The sequence below is a fragment of the Mycteria americana genome, chromosome 1, assembly GCF_035582795.1.
Source record: "Mycteria americana isolate JAX WOST 10 ecotype Jacksonville Zoo and Gardens chromosome 1, USCA_MyAme_1.0, whole genome shotgun sequence".
Taxonomy (NCBI): domain Eukaryota; kingdom Metazoa; phylum Chordata; class Aves; order Ciconiiformes; family Ciconiidae; genus Mycteria; species Mycteria americana.
Window position 1 is genome coordinate 210,898,285 of NC_134365.1, and position 25,325 is coordinate 210,923,609.

The window sequence follows — 25,325 nt, forward strand, 5'->3', positions numbered from 1 at the left end:
CATATGCCAAGATAAGTAATCTCAGGATTAATGCTCCAGTCTGGCTTTCCTGTAAAGTTACTCCGAGTTAGCTACCAAACCAGCATCCCTGCAGAAGAGCCGGGCAGGGCGCACCCCTTTGCTCCCACTCGGCAGAAACAGCTCCGCTGCCAAAGCCTTGCGCTGATGCCCAAGCACCGAGGCCCAGGACCCACCACCAGCTCGTCAGCAGCATCGTCTTCAAACCCCCTCCCCAACAGAAGGAGGGATCTGCTGAAGCTCATCCCCCATTGCATTTGGGGTGCTGGGGGGACTCAGAGGGGCCAAGCATCAAGGTTAAATTTGGTTAGACTGGCCGCTAATCAATAATACAGCTATCATCGGTACTCCTTGAAGTCAAGCGATTCGCTCTGCAGTCACTTGTTGATGGGCCTGCAACACCAGCCCCTGCAGTGCTGCTCATCGCGGCCACGCTCCTCCGCAGGCTGCTAGCGGGGAGCCTGCCTCGAAAATCCCCCCTGCCCTCCGCTGCTGCGCTGCCCTGCCGGCGGGCTCCCACCCTGCCCAGAGTGCTCACCCACTGCTGCCGCTTCACACCCCGGTGCATTTCTGCTTAAGAGAAACCCCCTGCCTTGCAGAGGGGATGTCTGCAGCACAGCGGGAGAAAGGGTTGCTTGCAATGGGCTCTCAGGGAGAGAGGAACCAGCCAGCTTTCAGATAAATGGGGTCTATAAAAATCTGATTATATGCTTTCTTAATACTGGGAATTTTGTCATGTGTGTCACTGTATTTCTTGAGGTGCTGTTTATACTAAAAAAACCCAACCTCGAGACATTTTACAATTTTCCCTGTAAAAAGAAGGAATCTGAAAGCTCTTTGCTGTTAATTATTGATGCTGAAAACAAACACCCGTTTCATATCCCAGGACTGAACATTTGATCTATGCTGCAAAGCCAAAACTGCCAATATTTGGGAAGAACTCCAGGCCTGGATTTCAATTTCATGACTAACATCTGTCTTTCCAATAGAGTGGATTAAATCAATTCAACCAGTGTGATACATTTTAGATTACTCAAAGTTCAATTAATTTCATATGAGCGTATGTCCCATATGTTGTGCTGCCAAAACAGGTCACTGGGCCAAGAGCTCAAAAATAATTTAAATAAAGGTTTAAAGACCTGAAAAAAGAAAATTACATAAATTTACATGACCATGAGACCTTCTTTAATGCTTTGAGGAATAAAACTGCCATCAAGCAATAGGGTCAGGAAGAAATTTTGCCACTGGGGATCTCATTTTCAGCAGGGACCCAGACACGATGTTGGCCTGACGCAGCAGAGGGGATTTGGCAAAGCACAGGAGCAGCTCAGAGGGTGGAGGGGAAGCACTTTGTAGGCTGCCTTTGCAGATGAAGTGCAACCGTGCTTTCGGGCACCCCCAGCTCCACATCAGGCTGCAAAACCTACGAGATCAAATATTCGGGCAGTATGCCTTCCCTGACCTCTCCTCCCCCTGTCCCTTCACCTGACTCCCATTGCTGAAGCTTCAAGAGATGCACCAGAAGTCAGGGAAGCTGGAGATTTTATTGCACCCTGAATAAAAGATGGACCCTGGACTCCATGCAGATTGCACCCTCTCTTGCCAAGGCCTGACCTAAGTCCTATGAAGTGGAGGTGTGCAAGCAGGAAACCCTAATGACACACGGAAGCTTTCACCTGGCTGCATGTGACAGCATCACACTTGTTGGACAGCCCCAGCAGGAGCAGGTCCCCCGCAGCCGAGCCCCAAGCAAGCCCAGCCCCACTCCTGTTTGGGCCCCTGCCCACGGCCGTGCTTCGGCCACCCACACCCCCACGGGGCTCACTTGTCATCCTCGTAGACAACCAGTGCATAGGGAAACCTGCACTAGTCCATACAGGGCAGTGGGAGACGTGGCTGCCCAGCGCAGCGGGCTCTGGCAGACCCCAGCTGTCCCTCCTTGTGTGGGGAGTTGCCCTTTCCTCCCACGCACCCTGAGAAGCCTGTGCTGACGAACAGACTGAGATGTCTCTCTTTTACCCACAGCCTACTAGAGAAAACCTGAGGAGAAGGAAACTTGAGGAAGAGGGGGAAAAGAGCCACCCCAGCGTGTAACCCTTTTGCCGGTCAGAGGGGCGGCTCTCCTGGGGGTGCATATGGCCTCTGGCAGCATCCGCCCCTGAGCGAGGGTGAATTTTCAGGATTGGGGCACTCGCGTGTTTTCTAATCATGTTTCTCCCTAACTCACACTGTCCCATGCTTTCTGAAAGAAGAACAAGCATTTCTGGGGACCGCCTCTGGACGACAGTGGAAGGGAGAGAGGAGCACCCAGTGCTTGTGCTGGGCACGGTGGGATGGGAACCGGGCTCACTTTCCAGCGTGGTCATCTGAGATGACCCCTGGGGACACAGAGACGCTGCTGCCCAGCCCCGCCATCTCGCCCGCAGCATCGCCAGACCCCTCGGGGCAATAAAGTCATTTCTAACACCCCGCAGGGAAATTTCCCCGGCGGGTACGTGTTCCCTGAGCGATCACACACACACAAAAAGCACCCTCGCCCGAGTGTCCCCATCCCTGGGCTCGGTTCCTCCGCTCCGGCCGGGGCTCCGGCGGGGCCCGGCTCTCTCCCCCGCCGGGAAGCTGCACGGCCGGGCAGGGCTGCGCGGCCCCGCCGGCGGCCCATTAGCGCTCATTTCCTGGCTGGGGCGATGGCAGGCGGCCGGCAGCGCTCTCCCGTCCTCAGCCAATTGCATCTTCAATCCGCATCGGAGGATCGCGGGGTGTGAGGCGTGGGAGAGCCCGGGGGCCGGTGCGCGGCCGGCGCCGGGGGGCGGGAGAGGGAGGAGGGGGAAGAAGAGGAGGGAGAGGAGCGAAGAAGAGGCCTGGGGCGGGCAGCCCCCGGGGTCGGGTCGCGCTGGCCGGCCCAGCCGCTTAAATGCGAGCCCTGGGGCATCGGCTTCTCTCTGATGAGACCGCTCCAGGGCTGCCGGGGACGGGGCGTCGTCGTGGGGACCGTCACCCTCTGCCTGGCCGCCGGGTGGGCTCTGCAGAGTAAGTGTTCCTTTCTCCCCTCCGCTTCCTCCCCCGGCCCTTTCCTCCTCCTCCTCCTCCTCCTCGCCGCGCTACCCCCCGCTCAGCCCCCGCGCCCGGCACCTGCGCGGGGCGGTGCGAGGAGCCCGGCCGCCCCTCCACGGGCTCCGGCCCCGGCCGCAGCCGCCCGCGCTGCGCTGCCGGCAAGCGGCGAGAGCTCTTCCTAACCCGGCCTTAACCGGGAGCGCCCGGAGAGCGGCTGGGAGCGGCTGGGGACGGGACTTAGGGGGGCTCAGGCAGGCATCGCTGCTCTCTGCAGGCTGGGAATGCTCTGGGAAGGCTCGTCCCCGCTCCGGCTGCGCGGAGGGAGCGGGGGAGCTGAGCGGTGCCAGCCCGGGGCCGCAGCCCGCCCGCCCGGGCGGGGAAGCGCGGCGGCGGGGGGACGAGCCCCACGGCCGCTCCCGGCGGGGGGGGCCCCGAGCAGCCGCCGTTCCCCCCTGCTTTCCCAACAGCGGAGGGGACAAGGCAAGGAGGAGGAAACAAATCCCGGTTAACCAGCCCGAAGGGCTTCGGGTCACGCTGGGAAAGGCGGCGGTGAAGAGGGAAGCTGGATTTCAACCCAGCACCCCACGGGGGGCGAGTGGGGATGGGGCAGCACGCAGAGAGCCGGCCCGTGCTCTCCGAGCGAGGGCTAGAGGAGGCTGCAGCCAGCGCCCACGCCTGGGAATTGGGGTGGACAGTGCCACCAGTGGGTTTGGTTTGGCCACGTCACGCCTTCTCCTTCATCATCAAGGTGACACACAAGCAGCACTCCGAAGGGTGGAGGAACCGTCCCCAGAGGCTGAGAGCTCCTGCGTGGAGGCTCCTCGCTGCCAGCCCTGTCCACCCGCTGCCCAGCACGCTGCAGGCCCGGCTGCGTTGCTACGGCCAGGTCTGGCACACAGAGCCACGCTTCCAGCTTTGACTCTAGGCGAAGCGAACGCTTTGGAGCGCAGCAGCGTGCCAGGGACAGCAAACTTGCCGCACTTGGAGCGGCAGCGGTACCCGTACCCTCCTCTCTGCCGTGCGTGTTCTGCTGGGCATGAAGGGTCTGGTTTTGTAACCAGCAGAGCGCAGTGGCCTTGCGCAGGGCACTGCGGACGGGTGTGATGTTTGCTCTCAAGGCTGATGCCGCTCTGTTTGGATTCGACCGGTTCAGATGATCTAGGCGGACTGCCGTATTCAAAATATTCTTTGAATGATTAGATATTGCATTGCCTTTTTTGGCTTTGTGTGCTGGATATGGACAGAAGACATTTGCAACTAATTTAATGGAAGGATTTTTTTTTTTTTTTACATTTACCTTGCAATCACATATTCAAAACAAAGCCATGCCTTTATCAAAACATGGAAGGGTCACTGTGGTAAGACACTCAGCTCCTCTCTGGTCAGAAACAGTGCAAAAGGCCTTTAAATAAACACACGGAGCAGAAAACAATTAGAACGATTTGAAGCGATTACCAGAGGTTCCCATCTGTTCTGTTTCTCTAGCTGGCACAAACCCCCTTTTCACAGCTCTGGTTAGTCTCTCCTGCACACAGGCTGAACGGCAGACCACAGCCTAGCTGAGGATGCGCTGGGCTACCCGGAAAGCGTGTTGTCCCTGCAAGGGGACTGGGCAGCACGAGCATGACAAGATGCCCATGAAGGGGGAATCCCAGGAGTGTTATCTTGGAAAAAGCCTAGGTCCTATCTGGTTAAAAAAATATAGAGTGGCTGGGGCTTTCTCCTGTGCTGGTCCCATAGGTGAGGACCTGGGAATCAAACTGGCTTCTCGAGCTTCCCTGCCTGACCTTGACCAGCAGAGTTTCTGAATGCTGCTAGAGATCCCAAACACGGCAAAGTCGGCTTGTAATTCATTTACCCCTCTCTCCCCATTTGTGGTTGTTCTGGGGTTTTGGCCATGGAGGGTTCTTATTTTTTGATAAGATTTTTAAAAAGAATTTATTTCCCTTGAAGATTTTTTTTGCTTTGCCTTTTTTAACGCTTCTTTTCCCTGAAGACTCAGCAGAACCTCCAGGAGCATCCCCAGGGGTCCTGCTTTGTGCTCCTTCAGTGTAGCTGTGGGTCTCGTCCTCCCTCCCCGCTGGGTTACAGACATTTGCAGCTCAGCGCTGTTTTTTCAGTTCTGCTCTTGCAGTCAGGCTGTTCTCAGAGGAGAGCGGGTGAGCTGCTCCAAGCCAAACCAGGAAAAGGCATTCAGTGGTGAGGCTTACTCTGTGCTTTACGTGCCTTTTGTCTGGTTTGATTTTTGTGGGTAGATAACAGGATTTCAGCCTCTAGCCAAGTGTCTCAAACATGCCACTAATTATAAAAAAAAAAAAGTATGCCAATTGAAACTCAGATGTTTGGTGTTCATCCAAATCTTCATGCAGAAATACCCACACGCAAGCAGAAATTACTGGAGTTACACATTAAACTAAATGGTCAGTTCAGTTTCACAGTGTTATGAACAGCTCCCTAATCAAATCAGTAGGAACTAGGTGAGAATTAAATATTCTTTCACATGCATTTTTGCCTGGAAATCATCAGGAACATGAAGCCCCTGACTTTGCGTGAAACTGTGTACCTTTGATTACATGCGGTTTATCTGCACTGGCATATAACTGGCTGCTTTTACAAAGCTGTTGTCTCAAACGTTGATTACGCATCCGGAAAACATGATGAAGTCCTTGCCAAGTCTTCACATACTTAAGCCTGCTACAGTTCTTGCTTTTGGGGGATGGTAATTAATTAATATAATAGGTTACCTTGGCCATGGCGATTAAACTTTCCATTTAAATGCAGGATTTTAAAGGAAAGCCAGTTACTGATGAATACAAAAAGCATTGCTCAGTTTTCAGGAAATGTTATGCTCCCTTACCCAAAAAGACTCTTCCAAACTCTCTCCTCTTAGGTACCGAAACACTGAAACACATGCAATTACTTGTCCTGTATGGTGGAAACGTTTCTCCTGACTATTACCGAATAAAAATGTGTATTTAGTCTTAAATTTAAGTATGTGTGTTCCTTTTACGGTCAGCAGAAAGAAAGAGAAACTGCAAAGCATAATCCATCCTCTGTTAAAACAGACCACTGAGATAGGTGGGATGAATCACGCCCCAGAGGTCCCATCCTGCCCTGGACAGTTGGTGCAACATCACCTCCACACTCATCACCCTCCTTTGTCTTTCAGCTCCTGGAGGAGTATCGTTAGTTGTCCCACAACCCAACATCAACGCAACAGTGGCACAAAACATCCTCCTCTCAGTTGAATACTCTTGCAGAGGCATTGCCACCATTGAGTGGAAGCATGTGTCAAGCTGGGGCACCACCAAAATTGTTGAGTGGAAAAGTGGAAATTACGTCAACATATCCACGGTCTACAAGGACAGAGTGACTACTTTTGAAAATGGCTCTATACAGCTTCTGAACGTGGGCATGAGAGATGCTGGCTACTATTTTATCACTGTAACAGAAGAGTACGGAACCAACACCTACGGCACCATCATAGTCAATGTTTACGGTACAAACGAGATGGGAGTTCTTGGCTTTACCCTGTGTTTACACATTAATCTGCTTGTAATCAATTTTATAATAATTTTTTTTCCTGTCCTCCCTGCAGAGGTTATCTATGAAGATCTGCATTTTGTAGCGGTTCTCTTTGCGTTTCTCGCTGCAGTATCTGCCATTTTGATCTGCTTCATGTGGCTGTGTAATAAATCTCTGCATCTATTCCAGAAGATGACGACGCACAAACTAACAGGTATCTCTCTAAGAATGCAGTCAAGGTATAGGGTTTTGAAGTCTGAATTTTGAGCCTAAAATTCACTTGTGATTTGAGCCATAAAGGTGCTAAGCAGGGACACTGAAAAACAAGACTGGAAGGGCTCAGTTCAGTTATCCTGTTCAACATTTTACTAGAAGAGGCAACTGAATAATAGGTATTTAGTTGCAGAACAATCCACAGGACATCTACCTTATACATTTTACATCAGAAACCACAGAACACTTCCCAACATTGCTAACTGCAAAACTTAGGGAGAAAAGGCCAAAGCCGCAATAACCCCCCCATCAGAGGGCATGAGTTAAAGTCACAGACCCTCAGGGTCTGCACCAGAAGGGTATCTCCTAGGGGAAAATACTCGAATGGCCCTTGGGAGTGGCTCCCACCTCACTTCATGGAGAATGGCACCTCTTCTTCTCCTCTCAAACCCCCCTTTCATCTGTCCTCACGTTTGATCCAGTTGCGGACTTCAATGAACACTGACTAATATCAAAAGCAGACTCCTAACATGCGCCAAAGACACCAGTCTGAAAAGCAGATCGAGGGCTGCACTGAAGGGAACATTCACATATTAGAGAAGAAACTTCCAAGCCACAGCCAGGGACGTACAGCCTAGGCAGCAAGACAAGGTGCCACGCTACGGGCCTGGGCTCAAGCTCTGGGCACATCCTTGGAACAGGACGTTTCTTTTACCACTTCAAAACATTTCAAGGCGTTTACCTCCCTTCTTTGTAAATGCAGATCCACTAGTGGTTTCTTGCCCTGTAGGTAAAAGGTCTGTATTTCTTCTCTAATAAGCGCTGCTTAAGCTGTTACATTACAACAAGCAGCCTAAGTATCAGTATTTTACTAGACCAACACAGATACGCAAGAATCCTAAGCCTCATGGCCCAGGCTTTGTGTCAACTCTGCAAAACCTGATACGAGAAGAGATTAATTTGGCTCGAGCTGTCTCTTCCTTTCTGCCGCTCACCTACAGCTCTAAGGGCTAGTGCTGTTTTCATGGTACACACACCGCTCACAAGCTTCTGTAGCTACTGAAAATTTTCCTATCATGCCAGAATATACAGGCTTTTATTTGGATAAAGCCTCTCCTTCCTCCAGTTAAAGCCCATCTTCCTACAGAGTCAGAGTTTTATGAAGTCTGAATCAAATACGCTTATTTGGCAGACTTCAGGAAAACCACAGTTCTGGAGACGTGTTGTCATCTCCCAGAACATGATCCAAAGCAGGGATCTAACTTCTGCTGCGATTCCACCTTAGAAGAGCCCTCCTTTCAGAAGTCATGAAGAGAGGTATAAGGACTGGCCCTATGGACTTTAGTTTTCATAGTGCCTTTAGTCTTGCATTGGAAGAAACCAGCATCACTTTAAAGATTGTGACGGACTTTTTATGCAGTTAAATATTTTGAAAAGATGTATTTAAAACCTAATTGTAGATGAGTAAGCTTGAGCTAATATTAAAAAGTTCAAAATGTCTCAGCTATTAACACAGCGTTGTTAGTTTTGGAACACTGGCCTTCCAATCCATTTGACAATCAATAATAATATCCTTTTATTTGCAGCAAGTACAACTGAAGAGATTGAATTGGAAACCATTGAGTGCTAGCCAAGGACTGTCTCATAACAAAAATAACAATTCTACCTCAGGAGAAAGTATTGGCAAGGAAAGCGAGAAGAAACCTAAAAGGTAAAATGTTTGTGACTACTGTACAAACAACCTGACTTGCAAAGCTAATTAGACATGAAAGCAGCAGTGTCTGATGGAGCTGTTTTGACCTGTTAAGATTTCGGCTTTGCTAGCCAAGGTCAAAGTAAAAAAGAGTATGCTTTCATGCTGAGCGCGAACACATTTTTGTGGCTAATTAATAAAATCTACAGCTTCTACCACTCTTAAAACCAACCAACCAAGCCTCTAAGATCAACCCATAAAGGAAATGAACATGGTCTTGAAGGACACCTGTATTTTGGCTACAGCAAGTCTCCTATTACAGACAGAGCATCCTTCAACATAATGCATTTAATGTCTAATTACAGTATTACATTAAAAATTAATTGCAAGGATTGAATCCTGTTTATTGCACCTATGCTGCTACTTTTGCGTGTAAGGAATTTCCTGAAGCTCTGAAGACAAACTGTAATTCTTCATGAGAGAAAACTGACTTTGAAACAATGCCGAGCTGGTCAAAGTTCCCCCACTTACGTTTCCAATTGTTTACACTGCCCCCGGATATTAACACACATTTTATGACATTACTAGCAAAGGTTGTTAAACAAGGAACTACACACAGGCACTGAAGAGGATGCTGCCTATAACGATTAGAGGGGTCAGATAAAATACTGACAACATCACACCAGCGGGGTGGCAAAATACTACGCAGTTTCATTGTGAAAGATGTCGAATCCTTTGCAAACTTAGCCCACCGACGAATAGTCTATCTGGGAAGAAAAGTTAAAGCAGCATTACTTTGAAATTTAGTATTTACAAATACAGTTCTGAAATTGCTCTTGTTGAGAAGCCACCTTTGCTTTCCTATGTTGTAAGAAAACATGAAGTGATCCAACTAGCATTTTCTTCAATCTGTGTACCACGCTCGCATTTTCCACCTGCAGATCTTCTGGGTGGAATAACATTTGCTTTTGTGAGTGAGAAAGCACTAAACTGACCAGGCTTCAAGTTAGCCTGTTTTGCTTTTGTAAAGAGAAGAATTTTGCAGTGTGAAATAAACTTTGAACACATAAGAGACCATGGACTAGTCTGTGCCTGCAGATTGCCACGTGGCTTTTTGAGCTGAACCGCTGCTACTGCCTCTCTCACACTGTAGCTCACTTGTTCACATGAGGCTTTTACAAGACAGGCTGACAGAGCTTCCCATCTGGTCAGGGACTACGATGCTCAGGTGCAGAGGTACGACAGGTTAGATATGGAAAAACGAAGAACTTCTCACCAAGTGCATAACAATGCAAACAGGCTTTTCCCAAAGCACCATACTGTACACACAATATTTTTAAAAAGTCATCCCCAGATTGAACTGGCCATTTGTAGTACAAAGGGCCTCTCACTCACTCATAAATTTGTGTACCAGATTCAGCTGGTTGCACCTTCCTGCATCTAGGATAAGAGGTCAAAAGAGGCAAGAAATTTAAACAACAACAACAACAAAAAATCCCAGCTGCAGCACAGCTTGGCAAAGTAAGTTTGTTCTAATTCTTCACTTTAAGTATATATTACCAGTCTTCTGTATCTTTGAGTGAATTAAGCTTTGAGGACACAGAAGAAGTTGTAAGTACATTTGCTTTAATCACCAAGCTTCAAGTATATTGTAAAGTATCCATACAGCATATGGAAAACATTATTAAATGGGTTTTTTCTGTTTATCTGTTCCAGATTATTTTTTTTAATCCCTAAATCTTAGAACTTCATCGTGAAGTTATGCATTAGGCTGAGCTGAGTATATAGCAGGTGCACTGCCAGAGTTATGTAGAAAGGACAAAAAGTGCAACCTATGTAACACCATTATTATTTTCTAACATTGACCTGAACAGTGTAATTATCAAAGGAAAAGTCAGAGAATGTATACAGACATGAATGACCATTTGAATGCATTGCTGTAATTGTAGAGATCAGTTACACTTTTAAACTACAGTATTTGAAAGCTGGGATGAAAGTAGCAAATGACCATTTAAAATTCGTCAATTTAAGATGCACTATAACAGCAGTGAGAGGTTTCCAACTAGCACAGTTCTTCTACCTCTCTCAGCTTGCCTAAAGATACAGCAATTTCAGGCATCCATCCCTGGCTATTGACGCTGGTGCCAACCTCGCTTTTAGATAGTAATATCCTAGATGAACAATGGGGATTCAAATAATATTCAGTAAGGACATACAGTACAGTCAGCCTATGCACTGTTTTCCTTATAGACAATTCCTCACCCACAAATTTTACCCAGAATTTAACATCCTTACTCTACATAGGCAGGGCCACTTATAAAATATTCACATTTTCTGAAACTGATGTTTGTCAATATGCGTTATTAATGTCAATAATATTTGATATACAAAATGTGAGGTTAAGCTGTCTGTAGCAGTTTCTTCCTACGCTGGAGGTGCCTGAAGTATCTAAAGTCTTACAGCAAGTTGTTGAAGTAGAAGTTTAGAACTTAATAGCTATTCTTACTCCATATGGAGTTGTAAACTCCATACAGAACAGCAGCAAATTTAATATTGAGAGCATTCCAAGTGATCAAAGGGATGAAGGCATTTTGCATTTAACTTTTTAATTAAAGAGATGTCCAAGTTCACAAGATTGCTTTGGCAATCAATTGTGAAGGTCTTAATCATCCACTAATGTCTTCATTTCATGTTCAAAGATGCAATACCAAGAATTTCAAGACTGTCCCTCTGTTAGAAGCCTAATCAGTCTGTTTTCCATCAAAATTAGGAATTCCTGTGTATTCAACACTAAAAGACAGACTCTCTGGGACCCTAATCATCCTTTTTTTTTTTTTTTTTCCCAGCTAGGCCTGAAAGTCTTGACAAATGTCTTCACTGCTAATGTGCAGTGCTTGCACTTCTGCAACATAAGAGAAGTCCTCTTGCATCCGTTGTTTCTTTTCAGAAGGGGACAAATCCTGCAACTATGAGACCCTAACAGCTCCACAGTGATCCTATTACTTGGTAAGGAAGAGCTTATTTGATGAAAAGGCTATCGCTACATGCAGACCTGTCAATTTAGGTTGTGTAGAGGCAGTGTAAGGACATGTTTAAGTTTCATATGCTCATCTTCTAATTATTAGTAAGAGAAGATTTGTTGTGTTGCCAAGAGTCAACAGCCTCATAACAGACGCATCAGGCTGTTGGCTGAACTGTTCACCAAGGAACAAAACCCCTCTCTGCCTGCAATCATACAGTGTCTGCTAGCCAAGCAATACGGGACCTGGCATCACAGGTGTTGCGTAACAGCTACCCACCTTTCAAGATCAAGAGACTATTTTCAACTAGTATTTTTTCATTTTCTTAAGTTGCCTTGGGTAACCCATCAGAACCTGAAAGGTTCTTTCACTCTCTTTTCCGTAGTTCAGTTGCACAGAAGCAAGTACTTCAAGGAACTGAAATGACAAAATGTTCTACACTGGCAAACACCAACATAAGCACAATAGCTGCTTTGGATACACACTGTGCTTGCCACAAGCAGTTGCTTAATATGTATTTCCTACAACTATTCTTTATTGCTCAAGAATACAGCAAAATAACAACTGTCACCATACAAATATGATGTTCAAGTCAAATGTTCTATGTGCAAGAAGCTCTCATATATATATACACACACACACATATATACACACACAGCTCGTAACACACAATATGGACATAAGTCTGAACCAGTTAATACAGACACGTTTCAGAAAGATCTTTAGCAATTAATCATCTAAGAGAAGAAAAGCTTTGTGCAACACCTTACTAGAAGCTTCAAGAAGAATTACAACCAAAAAAGACAAAACCATGACTTTTTTTATTTTAAAAGAACCCAAAAGAGCTGATCTTCAGGAGGATACTATTGTTTCCCTGGACAATCATCAGTGACAGTGCAGGGGAAAAAAACAAACAAAACAAAACCAAACCAACACAACACAAAAACAACCCTAAACAATGAACAGCACAAGTGTGGAGATCTGAGGTGCATGGGAGTTACCTGCTTCTAGCCAGACATGAATTTACACAAGTCACCCACAAACTCAAATTGTCAGAATTTTGCAAGCAGAGTAAGACCCTTTCCTCTACATGCTTGCAAAAAAACAAGGACTGAAAACCCAAGTAAGGTATCCGACACCACATAGGCTCATTTATAGCCATCACAGGGGAAAGACATTTGCCACAAGCTGTGACTTCGTAACACTCTCAACTTAAACAAACCACTAAGTAAATACATCTCTCAAAAAGAAATGGGTCACCCAGAAGCCACATCAATGTACAAACAAACTCCAACTCAAGAATGTCATGCAGTGAAGACTGTTCCTTGATTCGTAAGTTTTGTTTAGCCTTAATTCTTGACAAGGGAGCTCTGCTTCTCCTCTGTTGTCCCACTTCTCATCAAATGAGTCCATTACCTTCCACAAGGATAGCCATTCCCTGTAGTATAAGCCACTAAAAGACTTATCAATAGCACAATTCAATTCTAATAATTTTCATCTTTCAGAAATACTTGCAAAGATCTATTGAGAAAAAGTAAGGTCACGAGGGGAAAGGGAATGACTCTTGAGCAGACACCTTTCATGTAGCAAAGGACTACTGAATTTAGTTTTGTAAAAGAAAAATACATTAATTACTCAGCTATGTTACTCTAGATAGAGCAAAGATACAGCTGAAAGGAACTTTTTCAAAAAGTTGTATTTTATATGCCATTGAAAAACGTTTTATTACAAACACTATAATGGACGTATCTGTACAGGAAATGAGTTTGGATTTGCTTTCTTGTATTGCCCCATAGGTTCCATTTCCCTTTGCTGCATGGCAGTGGCCGTTCGCAGCACAGTGATGATTCAAAGCCCCCACAGAGAGGCTGACAGATTATTAGCACGGAGTTAGGGCGGCCATGAGGAGTTCCATTTTATACACAAAGTTACGCCCTTCCATTTTATTCCACTGCACTTCCTTGAACGGCCCTCGAAGATGATTCCACTTGTTGTCTTGCAGTACATCGCCTTTGGGGAGATCCTTGCACTGACTCCGTGGAAATTGAACCATAACTTTGCTGCCACTTTCCGGACCATTACGTACTGTGATGAACAGAGATTTTTATGAGCAATTTTATACTGTAGGAATTCCTCATATTAAATATCCTTCCTTGTGTATGCTATACATTACTCCTACTCAATTCCAAACATGCTGAAAGCAAACAAGGGAAATCACCTTACCTTTTTTTTTTTTTTTGGGGAGAAGTTTTTCTCTTTGAATTTTCTCTCTCTTGTCTCCCACTTCTCTATGATTTTGGTGCTTTAGCACTGCATGGTCTTCGTTAGAGCAAACCAGAGAAACATTTGACAAAAAAACCTACATGTACACCTTACAAATGCATTTATTTTTCCCTAATGATGCCAGGAAGGGCAAAGATTTTTTGCCAATTCTTACCTTGGATGTATTCCCCACCATTCTGTTAAAAAACATGATCAAAAAGATATTGTTCTAGTGGATTTATCTCAAACAGAAAGGAATGAAGTCACTCAGGATAGCTGTTGCTTTTAATTACAAATTTCTGCAAGACCGGTGGTGGTATTCTGTTGGCTTGGATGGGTTTTTGTGTTTTGATGCTGGGGGGGGGTGGTGGTGTTTGTTTATTAAATGAACAGTTAGGGAGATAACACTTAGCTTTCCCCTCACCTACCAAGCTAGCCTTCTACAAAGAGATGACTATCAGGCTGATTGAACATAATTTCTCCTTCATAAATTGATGCTGACTATTCCCCATCACCTCCTTCTCCTTAATATATTTGGAAACTGCTTCTGGGACTGTTTTTTTGCCTCATCTTCCCAGTAATTGCAATGAGGCTGACCAGACTGTAGTACCCCAGATTCTCCTTCTTGAATACAGGATGTGACATTTGCCTTCTTCCAGTCCTCAGGAACCCTTCCTGAGCACCATGACCTTTCAAAGGTGATCAAGAGTAGCCTTACAATGACATCAACCAGCTCCCTCACCACACATGGATATAACCCACCTGATCCCATGAACTTATGTATGCCTGGTTTGTTCAAAGGTTCTCTAACTCGATCCTCCACTACTGAGGGTAAGTCTTCTTTGCTCCAAAATTTCCCATGGGTCTCACAGACCTGGGTTTCCTGAAGGCCAGTCTTAAGACCAAAGTAAAGAAGGCATTGAGCACCTTGGCCTTCTCCATGTCCTGTGCCACCAGGTCCTCTCCCCATTTAACAGCAGGCCCACAGTTTCTCTAGTTTTCCATTTGCTGCTGACATACCTGTTGAAGGTCTTCTTGTTGCCCTGTACGTCCCTCACCAGATTCAACTCCAGATGGGCTTTAGCTTTCCTATCCCCAGCAATGCATGCTTGGACAGTCTCTCTGTCTTCCTCCCAGGTCAACTGATCCTGCTTATAATCTCTTGCAGCTTCATTTTTATGTCATGAGTTTAGCCATGAGCTCCCTGTTCATCCACACAGATCTTATCACCTTTGCACAACTTCCTGCACATAGGAATGACCAGTCTTGAGCTTGAAAGAGGTGATCCTTGAAAAAAAATAATCAACCAGCCCTCTTGGACCCCTCTTCTCTCCATCCCATAGGATGGTATCCCATAGGATTCTTCCAAGAAGATCCCTGAAGAGACCAAACTCTATTCTCGTTAAGTACAGAGTTGTCGGCCTGTCGTTTGCCTTGTTCCCTTCTCTCAGGATCTTGATGGTTTCTGTAATCTATTTTTTCCTATGCTAATTCTAAGAAATATATTCAAACCTGTGTAAATTAAAACAGGTTTATATTAAGTAGCTTACTGGGCAAAGTATTGATTCTATTTAGGTGCCAATTCCATACACAAAAGAGACTGTTTCTAGAATATTCTGCTATAAATTGACATTATTCTATAAAGTCCAGAGACTACCTCAGAAAGAGACTTACGAAGCCAGTAGAATTTGCGCAAGAATTTTAAGATTTTTCCATACATTTGCAAGAGAAAACAGTACCTGAAATGGCATAGTCTCCATTTGGTGATGCTACAGTTATTGCTGATGCATTGCCAATACTCTCCACCGGCCCCAGACCAACATGATTACTGAAACTCAGCACATGCCATCCCATAACTTTCGCAAGCTGCTGAACTGCATGTACTTGGTGCTGTGACATCTGAAAGATAACAAGAGGTTCGTCTTCTGTTCAGTATTTGCACACCACAGAAAGAATTGCTTACTGGTTTTACCAAGCTTTTTTTCTTCTGCTGTACAGTAGTTATTTATAAAAATTACTTTGTCTTATAAGTTCTCTAGTTTCAGAGGAACTTTTTTTTTTTTAAACATATATGCTACATAAGTGCTAGTAGAGCTTTGTGTTATTTGAATTTAGACTAGTTCCTTTGCAGAGAAGACCACTGTATTAAGCACACTATGCAGTTAGATGAATTTTTCATAGGTACATGGGCTTATGCATTTTATTTAAGTATTGCTTTCAATTTACAAAAACCTTTATTTAGGTCTCGAGAACTAATTCAAGTGATGCAAACAGGATTTTGAAATAAACCTTTCTTTGAACAGAAATGAGATTTCTGCTGTAAAATATGTAAAATCTGTGAGAGTAATATCATAGCAAACTCAGGGGAAAAAAAAAAAGTTGAGGTTCTGAGATGCATGATTATCTCCATTAATGCTCAAGTGTAAGCATTGAGCTTTAACAGCTTAAAAGTTTAAATGCTAATATTTTTCTGTATCACAACTTAACACTTGTAACAAGGAAGTATCTAGCACTGTTCAGCAGTTCTCTGTGAACAAGTCTGAGAACACTTGACCAAAAAGAGATACCCTCAGCAGAATCTGTTTCAACTTGTTTTCTGTGTTCGGGAGTTTCGTGTAACTGCAACAGGTCAACCACTGTTATTAAAGACCTGTATTTTGACTATTTATAATGCATAGTGGGGAGACTGTCACTTCTGAATAAAACCAGCAGCTTGCTCTAAGCAATTAAGAAAAAAAAGTTCATTCAAATATCAGCTGATTTAGTAATGGCTGATGCAAAGCGAACATTAACAAGACAATGTTGAAATGACAGTAGTTGTGCACTCATTAAGATCTCTACTCTAGACAGGACTTGGTTACAGTAAGTTTCATATACTGAATACCTTATTGTCTGCTATGACTCTCACTGACTTGTTCTGAAGTAAGCAAAAATCTTAGTGCTCTCATAATGAGTAGCATAAAGAAATGTGTTTGAAATGGGAGGGAAAAAATTATTATTACTACTGACCTTAGTAAAAACTGGCATTATATTTTAGTAACAGTTGCTAAAGTCACTATGCAGACATACTGAAAAATTCAGTTGTCCACCTTCCTATTTCCACTATCTTTATTTGAAGTTTTCTAACATTTCCTACATAGATAAAGATGAGATTCTAACTTCTTCTGTTTCCCAAACACTACAAGAAAGGGAAGAATAATGTATACCTGAGATAAAAGGAAATCCTGCAGTTCTTGCTCTTGATGGGACAATGTAATAACTCTTCCATCTCTATGCACAACTCTGATCTGTTCAACTCCGATGTTCAGCTGTAGTTGAATAGATCTTTGAAGACAAGATGCATATTTATTCAAAATGCATTACAACACTTAAGAAAACAGGAAACGAAGAACACAGAATCCCTCCCGTTCATTGACAAGAACTCTAAGATGAGGATGGTGCAAAGCCTAGGGAATACGACAGCAACTCCAAACACTTCCATTTCATCACTCACCACAACAGCTCCCTCTGTACTGCAGGGGACATACTCTGTGGCATGTTCCCAAACCTCGTCCACTGCTTGTTCAGGTCAAGGAACCTCCTGAGGTGCCTCACAGCTCCCTGCTGCCACTGTGCCCAAGTTTCCTTCCAGAGGTGCAGGGGAACATGGTGTGTACTCAGGGCCTGTTCTATCCTACAGCCAAGACTTGGGCAGCATATGTACTCTGGAACTGAGACTGCAAATTGCACCAATGACTGCAGTCTGCTCCTCCACACTCTGGACACGGCCAGAGAGGACTGCTCAAAATGGAAAAAACAACTGGTTCATCCACTGCAAACGCATTAGTTAATTCACTGCTGGTCAGCATGCAGACGTTAGTTTCTGGAACACGAAATCTCTTATTTTGATGACAATGTGCATAACTAATAGCATGAACTACATGAGTTCCATATTTCAGTACCTATGCAGCCAAGTTAGGACTGAGCACTGACTAGCTCTCCATGACCAGACTGGAAGTTCAGAATCCAGCACATACAAAGATACTTTATATTCAGCTATCTCTATCCAAAGTAAATCCCCCCTTGAACGGCCATTTTCACCTTCAATTCCGTCTTTGAAAGGAAACCGTGCTAATTAACAACGTACTAAGTTTCTTCGTGAAAGTGTAAAGTGGGTGAAGAGTTTTCTTAGGGTGGTTGCTCCCCCCACAACTCAGAAAAAACAAACACTCGCACACAAATAACAGGCTCCTACTTGTCTTTCTGAAGAGAATCTAAAGCCGTAAAACACAACTTGAATACACTCTGCTGTTGCTGCATGCTTCTACAGCTAGAAACATGCATTTTCATACTTACTTGCATATCTGTTCGTATCCTTGAGAAGTTATTAGAACTTTAACACTGGATTCGTAAACGTCATTTATATTGGACCAGTGGGCCTGAATCTGAGGATCCTCAATACGACTAGCCAGACTGTCAATGGTTCGAGCAGTTCTAGAAGATAAAAACATATTCCGTGCACAATAATCTAGATAGTTTGTGCTGTTATCTTGTTTAAAGGAAATTAGTAGGTTACTAATTTGTGGGGTTTTTTTGTGGAAGACCAAAAAAAGGGGGGGGGGGGGGGGGGGGGGGGGGCAAATTTAACAGAACCACATGGATCAAAGTTCTATTTCAGCACCATTCTGGCACTAATGCAGCACACTTGTTTACTCTGTACATTTCATGTATGTTCTGCAGCAGTATTAAAGTGGTATTACTCAGTATCGGCTACTGCACAGCAAAGAATACTAAAAAAGATTTATGCACTTTAAGAAAAGTAGGGACAATTATCAGCAGCCTATGTCATAACTGTCACAGAGATCTTGAAGAAATCTGATTTTTTTTTCTACTGAGTGCTGTTTGCTCATATTTCATGATATGTTATCGGTTCTTAGTACTTAGAAATAAAGACTATTTTAACAGCGAAAGAAGAAGTAGCTAGTTTTAAGAACACTGAAAAAAGATCAATTGTATTCTACATAATGGTACATTTTATTGTGACTTTAACAAGAATAGCTTGTGACCCACCTGCGTCTCAAAAAGATATGTTTTGCCTGCTTTATTATCTTTTCCAGAAGTCCTTCATTTGACTGTAAAGAACTGATATCATTTTTATCAAAAGCCTGGGGTCCTGCAAGTCTCATTCTCTTATGACCAAAAGGTGCACTAGCTGGATGTGGCATCACTGTTGAGCTCAGGGTTTGCTTGTGACACTGCAACAAACAACAGATGTTATGAAAGGAAGTGATGAAATAATGTATCTGCAAGAAATAATATGTGTACTACAATATGCTGCTTCACATCAGGTTTTTTAAGTGTACATACTTTCAAAAAGTGCAACTTTTTTATTTTATAACCTGGACAGCACTTTAAAGCCAGCTTTACACTCATACTTTGCCTCCCATATTTATGCAGGACTTTCAAACCTTATGGAAAGTGATTTTTAAAAAAAGGTGCTAGCTAACAAAAATTTGGTAGTATGACCGTAGCTCCTACTAAGAAGTCTGCCTTGTATATATGTCTGGAGACAAACAGAATCGTCAAACAAAAATAAAGGAAGCATTTTAGAGATAAAAAATTGGAGGTAGCAAAAGATTTAGCAACCTGTTCAAAGTCAAGAAAGGAAATTTACAACAGAGCTGGGCACGGAGCCAAAACTTCAGGAAACCTAGCTCAGTGTTTAAAATACTGGGCTATTCCACACGACTGCATGAATTGCAGAGCCATGCGCTAAGGAGATGAACACTCTCTGGAACACAGTTTCACAACTGCTTAGACATCTAAAATTGTGCTCCTTTCCTGAACAGACGCAACCTCAACCTTCTACCCCAGGTCATTCTGCTAGATTATATGAGAATCTAAAACACTGAAGCAGAGAAGTGGACCTCAAAAGAAGTGAAGTTATTATGGTAACTGAGTCTTCTTTCTTCATGGGAGTACGGTCTGAACAGATGCTCACTTAAAATACTTGACAAGCACTAACTAGACACAAAGGAAAAAGGGAGACTGATGAGCTGTACTGGAAAAACCTTGCATTGCTTTTCCGAAGCGAGCAGCCAGGCCTGCTGTTAAGTAAAGAACTCCCTAACCACCCACACATACTAAAACTGAACGGTAGGTTGCCTTATACAAATGGATAGAAAGTGACTGGCCTCTACTGGCACTCTGCTGTTACAACAGTGCCGCACAAAAGCCCAAAAACTCTTCAGTACTTGACCATAAATGCATTACCTCTCTGATAAGTTGATGCAAATTATGTTCCAGAACATAGAGATGATCCTCTGGATTGTGTTTTTCAGAAGCGGACTTCTGTGATTTTTTGTCATTGGAAGAGTGACACAGAGAAATAGACAACTGCAAACCTGTACAAAGCATATTAAAAAAAAAAAATGAGGACACTAACAATTTTCAGGCAGGCTACTGAGAACTGCTTTTTCTTCACATTTTACAGTCAGTAGTTTTACAAACAGTATTCACTGTATCAGAGAAAAATCAAAGAATGATGTTGGAGAGCACAGCATCAAAGGCAAGTAAGACTTGCTACCCGCTGAAGTGTTGACAGGCCAACTAATAAATCACTAGGTGCATTTCACACCGATTTCTACGACTCAATCCCACACAAAAAGAAGAGTCCCCAGGACCCCATTCCTTCCGCAAAGAAGGAATGATTTACCATCATATAAATTTAAGCAATCCAGAAACATATTCTTCACATGATATAATCATTTGTGTACTCCTTGTAAGAACAGAGGATTCATCAGCCGATTCTGAGCCATCTTCATGCTGTTTAATTATCCTCATTGAAGAGTATTAGCCTCCATTCTTCTGAAGACCCATTAACTCAAGTCTTAAATTTCACCTGCATGCAATCCAGGAGCAATGACTTATGCACAGCTCCAAACTGCAATGTGCACATGGCATTACAGTTGACAGCTTTAAGTGCTACTGACAAAAAACACAATCACAAAGAAAAACAGTCCAAAATCTACACAATAAAATATGAGTAAATTAGAAAATAAAGTGCATTAGTTGAATTTTTCTATAATTAGTAAGCAAAATTCAAATTCTGGGAAATTCTGTTTTTCAAAAACCTTTGAAAAACAAGGAGATTGCTCCCCCCCCCCCCCAAATTTCAGTTCACGTTTAAGCAAATAATCATAGGTTAAGAAGTCTTAAAAAGTCTCCTACCTGGGAAAGGCTGGGAGATTATCTGATTTTTCACAACAATGTGAGGAATCTGTGATTTAATTTGAACAGCTTCTCGTGACAGCTGAGCAAAAATTTCTTTACATAGAAGAACATTCTGTGCTGTCTCCAACTTTGTCTGCCAGTGTGGAGAACCTGAAAAATATAAATCAACGTTTGCAGAAGAAAAGAGTAAAGAGAAGCTTCAAAGGTAGCTTCAGATGCCAGATACTGTGCAGTGGCTATGAGTAATCGCTAACATAAGGTATTTAGTATCTTCTATCCAAATTGAGTATTTTCAGAATTTTATCTCAGTTAAGCAAGCACTTTAAGATAACAGTAGTGCATTTTACTTCCATTTTACATATATATATATATAGTGAACTGCACCTCCCTTCTGGAATTGCCTATTGCATCCCCTTTTGTGAACTCTGCTTATAAACCCCTGCTTCTTAAGTTGCAATTTACTTTCAATGATAATTCTAGCTTTATTAAATTCACTCTAAAACGAATCACCAAATAATGTTAAATTCATGTACGTGCTTTCACAGGATTTATAGGCCAAATATTCTTGGAAGATTCTGGTCTGAGTAAGTACCCAAGCTCTATCCTCTACCCTGAATACCATCAGAAACATCTACTTAATACAACATCCTGTCTATGTTCAAGACAGCACAAGCATCTGTGTCACAGATCACTGTGAAATAAAATCCTGCCAGTTCTTTTTAATCCTAAGGAAATAAGGATGAATTTTTAATCCCAAAGGTTTACACCTTCAGATACTGTCACATATCAAATGAATCAAGCTACTGTCTGCCAGGTGAGATGTTGGTAATTAATGCACATGCTGCCAGCACACTTTCAGATTCAGAGAAAACATACGAGCCACAGAAACAAGTGATGCATTTTGGGCAAAGTTAAAAGTGAGCAGACAGTTAGTCCAGTTGAGCCACAATACCTTGGTTTGCTTTTGGTTATGTGCTCAAACTCTTAATGACAAATGAAAGGTGCTCCAGAAGACCTAAAATACAATCCTAGTAATTTTATTTCAGAAATTGAGTAAACAGATATGAAAAACTGAAGGAGTACACTTTGAAAGCATCATCCTTCCAAAGCCCAAGCAGCATCTACACAGAAAATTTCAGTTTAAATCAGAATATTCTTGTTCACTCTTCTTTCAAGCTAGAATTTTCAAATAAACATCAGATGCAAACCCATTTCTTGAGAATGTGCTCAGAAAACAACATATAGCTAGCTATACCTGGTTTTGATTTTGGCATGGGTCTTTTAAAAAGATTCACTGTCCCAAGGTCACCAATGTCTGGAGCTTGTTTCTGAATAGAAACCTAGGCAAAGGAGAACATTATTTGATGTTTGTTCTTTGTTGCAAGCATACAAATAACAAAACAAAATCCATGCTATATTATCAAAGTTTCTCTGGCAAACCTTTATATAGGCTGATCCTTCTAAATCACTTGGAATTTGAACATCCAAAGGACAGTAATCCTCAGGTATCTTTTTATCCAAGTCGATGTCAGTGTTCTTTATCACCTCAAACGTGCCATGATGAAGAAAAAGGGAGCCTAAGAAAGGAAGGACAAAGACACACATACTATAAAGCATCTTATGCAAATAATGAAGCTCATACCTCCATTTTGGAAGAATACATATTTCCATAGTTGCGCTTGACTCAAATTTCTTAATGAATTCTTAAAAAAAACAGGTAAATTAGACAGCTCATTTCAGCACATCAGCATCTCAGTCCTCCAGTGTGTGATGTGTAATATTTTATAGTAAGTTAGCAAGTAGTATTTAATAGTTACGTGAGAAAACCAAGAGTGTTTCAAAATGGTGTCAGCAGAAGCAGGGAAGGAAAAAAAAGGTATTTGGTTAAAACAAGACAAAAAATTAACTGCCCAAAGTTTTGCAAGCAAGTAGCTTAAGGGGCAACACCCCTACTGATTTAACGGAATGCTGATGATGTTTGGCTTGACAGTCTATCCTTTAGATTGAACACTGTCAAATTATGACAGTGTTCAGTCTGTAAAAAGCAGCCATACAGCCAGCCATTCGGGTGAGACCGATAAAGGCAGATGCCCACATCTGTCCTAGTTGCATCCCTTTTACATCCAAGGCACGGGTCATCTAGTTTAGGATAAATCATCTAAAGAGAGGAATATCCTGGGTTACATCTACAGCTTCGTCTTGAACACAAGATTAATAACCCTAAATTTGACAATGATGACAACTGGAGCCCAACACAACCAGTTCAGATGCCTGCTTTGCATCTACATCTTCAGTTTGGTGAGATTCTGCATTCACTCCTTCACTCCATAATTGGCTCTAGAACCCTGGGCTGGCCACCCTCTGTCACTGTAATCCATGAAATAATGCATATTCTCAGTGTAATTTCTCACAAACATAGGAATAATAGGTATAATAAATCTGTCTGCACTCAGAGAAAAATGCAAGATGCTCCTCAATCTTTTCAAAGTGCTTTACAGACCAAATGCAGATAAAAAACAGATTTACAAGGTCAACTGATCAACCCGATTGTCAATACAGAATTGCTTCTGTAAAGGAATCTTTACTATAATCCTATACAGTCAGGTTTTAAAATCACTTGCTAGGTTGAGGATGGCAGGATATTTTCCCTGATAGTAAAACAAGTTTCCTCCTTTTATAATTCTCATAACTATAATAATGTTTTATTATCTGGTATTATTTGTTATTAAAAACATTCCACCTGTTTTTCCAGTCACAAAAAAATTATTTGTAAAATATAACTATCCATTTTTGAGAAAAACAAAAGACCCTACTGTTTACCTGCACTTCTGTAGCTCAGATCGCCAAGAATTTTGTCTCCCACTTTTCTCAGCTTCCAATGTTGTCTCAGTCTTAGCAGTTCAGAGTTGAAGTCTCTTTGTCGCTTATTTTCCTGGTTTTCTGCAACTGATTTGGATAATCTTTCTGCACCTTTCAACAGGATTTGAGCTGCTCCAGCTAATGACTTCTTTTTTGAAATCAACTGTAGAAACTGAGGATTCTAGTAACAAATAAAAGAAAAACTTCTTGTATCTTAATTCTCAAAAAATTATTATTAGTGGAACTAACTGACAGTGACTGATAACTTAGTGTTGGTGGATGTTCAGTAACTTACTTAGAGTAACTTTCACGACAATATTATATAGCCACAAGTAGCATTTTGACGTGCAGCTTCAGCAAAGAGGCCTTTGAAATTAGCCTTCCCCGACCCATAGAGCACTGTACCAGCATGTCACAAGGAACATTTTCCTAAATCTTGTATGTCTCACATGAAAAATTCCAGTGAAATAAAATCTTTAGTATCAAGCCATAAAAACTACACAACTAGGTACAATATACCTGTTTTGGAGGAAGGGGATCCTGCACAACTGGATCTAGAGTCATGAACTTTTTATCCTTGACAATACTAAGTACATCATACAACACACACATCTCAGTCAAGGCGCTTCTTAAGTTGTTCCTCACTGAATCCCAAGGCCAGAGGGATGGCTGAAACTTCACCAACCCTAAAAATAAAGCAAAAGAAGGGAAAACAAAGGATTGTAAAAAGCTATGGTGTAAGGCTCATTCTTAAACCACAGAGAGATCACAATGGCATGAAATACAACATAACAGCACGATATCTGGATCTATCCTTTCCCCCTCTACCCCTGTAATTTGCTGGGACTCGGTCACGAATATCCTGGCCTGACCCGCAGCCAACCGTGGCAATCCACGGGGGAAGGCCAGCCACGCCCAAGCGCCCGCGGGGCTGCAGGCCGGGCACCGCCACGGCTTGGCAGGCCTCCCTCAGCTGCAGCCCGAAGAGAGCCCAGGCGCTGGGCCCGGCCGCGGGCCGGCTGACAGGGACCCGCGGGCCCGCCTCCCCTCACCTTCTTCATCCTCCGCCTCGCCCGGCTCGGCCCAGGCGCGGCCCGCCGAACCCGGCTCGTCCTCCTCGGAGCCGGAGCCCTGGCTGAAGTCGATGCGCTGCGCCAGGCGCGCCAGGTTCTGGGACATGGAGAGCGGCTGCAGGTAGGTCTCGCTGCCATCCAGCCCCACCTCCTGCACCTGCTTCTCGCACGCCGACTCGATGCTGATGCGCACCGCCGGCACGCCCGCCATCTTGGTGCGACCTCCGACCGCAGCCGCCGGGCGTGCGCGCGACCCCCGGGCCGACTACGGGTGCCGGGCGGAGGCGGGCCGCTGAGGAGGCGGGGCCAGCGCCGGGCGGGCTCGGCTGTTTCCGGAGGGCGCTCGGGAGGGGGCGGGGCCGGCCCGTGAGCCGCGGCCGCCCTGAGCCGCGGTGG

At 43.8% G+C, this 25,325-nt stretch overlaps 2 protein-coding genes across 4 annotated transcripts; one reads left to right on the forward strand and one right to left on the reverse strand.

The window, feature by feature from the left end:
• The first annotated feature begins 2,886 nt into the window (after positions 1 to 2,886).
• Positions 2,887 to 11,789, forward strand: VSTM5 (V-set and transmembrane domain containing 5). Of its 2 annotated transcripts, XR_012773828.1 has the most exons (5): positions 2,887 to 3,048; positions 6,242 to 6,571; positions 6,671 to 6,811; positions 8,397 to 8,521; positions 11,350 to 11,789. XR_012773828.1 is itself a non-coding variant. In XM_075491128.1 (4 exons), the coding sequence occupies exons 1-4, from the start codon at positions 2,964 to 2,966 to the stop codon at positions 8,438 to 8,440; spliced, it is 600 nt and encodes a 199-aa protein (XP_075347243.1). In that variant the 5' UTR covers positions 2,887 to 2,963; the 3' UTR covers positions 8,441 to 8,955. The 2 variants fall into 2 exon arrangements, 1 of the variants encoding a protein (XP_075347243.1); XM_075491128.1 differs by lacking the exon at positions 11,350 to 11,789 and having other exon boundaries at positions 8,397 to 8,955.
• A 672-nt stretch (positions 11,790 to 12,461) lies between these two features.
• Positions 12,462 to 25,226, reverse strand: MED17 (mediator complex subunit 17). Of its 2 annotated transcripts, none has more exons than XM_075491105.1 (12): positions 24,909 to 25,226; positions 24,376 to 24,542; positions 23,818 to 24,037; positions 22,438 to 22,574; positions 22,253 to 22,337; positions 20,995 to 21,147; positions 20,038 to 20,168; positions 18,835 to 19,019; positions 18,121 to 18,258; positions 16,992 to 17,109; positions 15,525 to 15,684; positions 12,462 to 13,608 (listed from the first exon to the last, which is right to left on the reverse strand). In XM_075491105.1, exons 1-12 carry the CDS (start codon positions 25,138 to 25,140, stop codon positions 13,403 to 13,405), a joined length of 1,932 nt encoding a protein of 643 aa, XP_075347220.1. In that variant the 5' UTR covers positions 25,141 to 25,226; the 3' UTR covers positions 12,462 to 13,402. The 2 variants fall into 2 exon arrangements, with proteins under 2 accessions (XP_075347220.1, XP_075347221.1); XM_075491106.1 differs by lacking the exon at positions 12,462 to 13,608 and adding an exon at positions 13,706 to 15,029.
• Between the last annotated feature and the right edge of the window lie 99 nt (positions 25,227 to 25,325).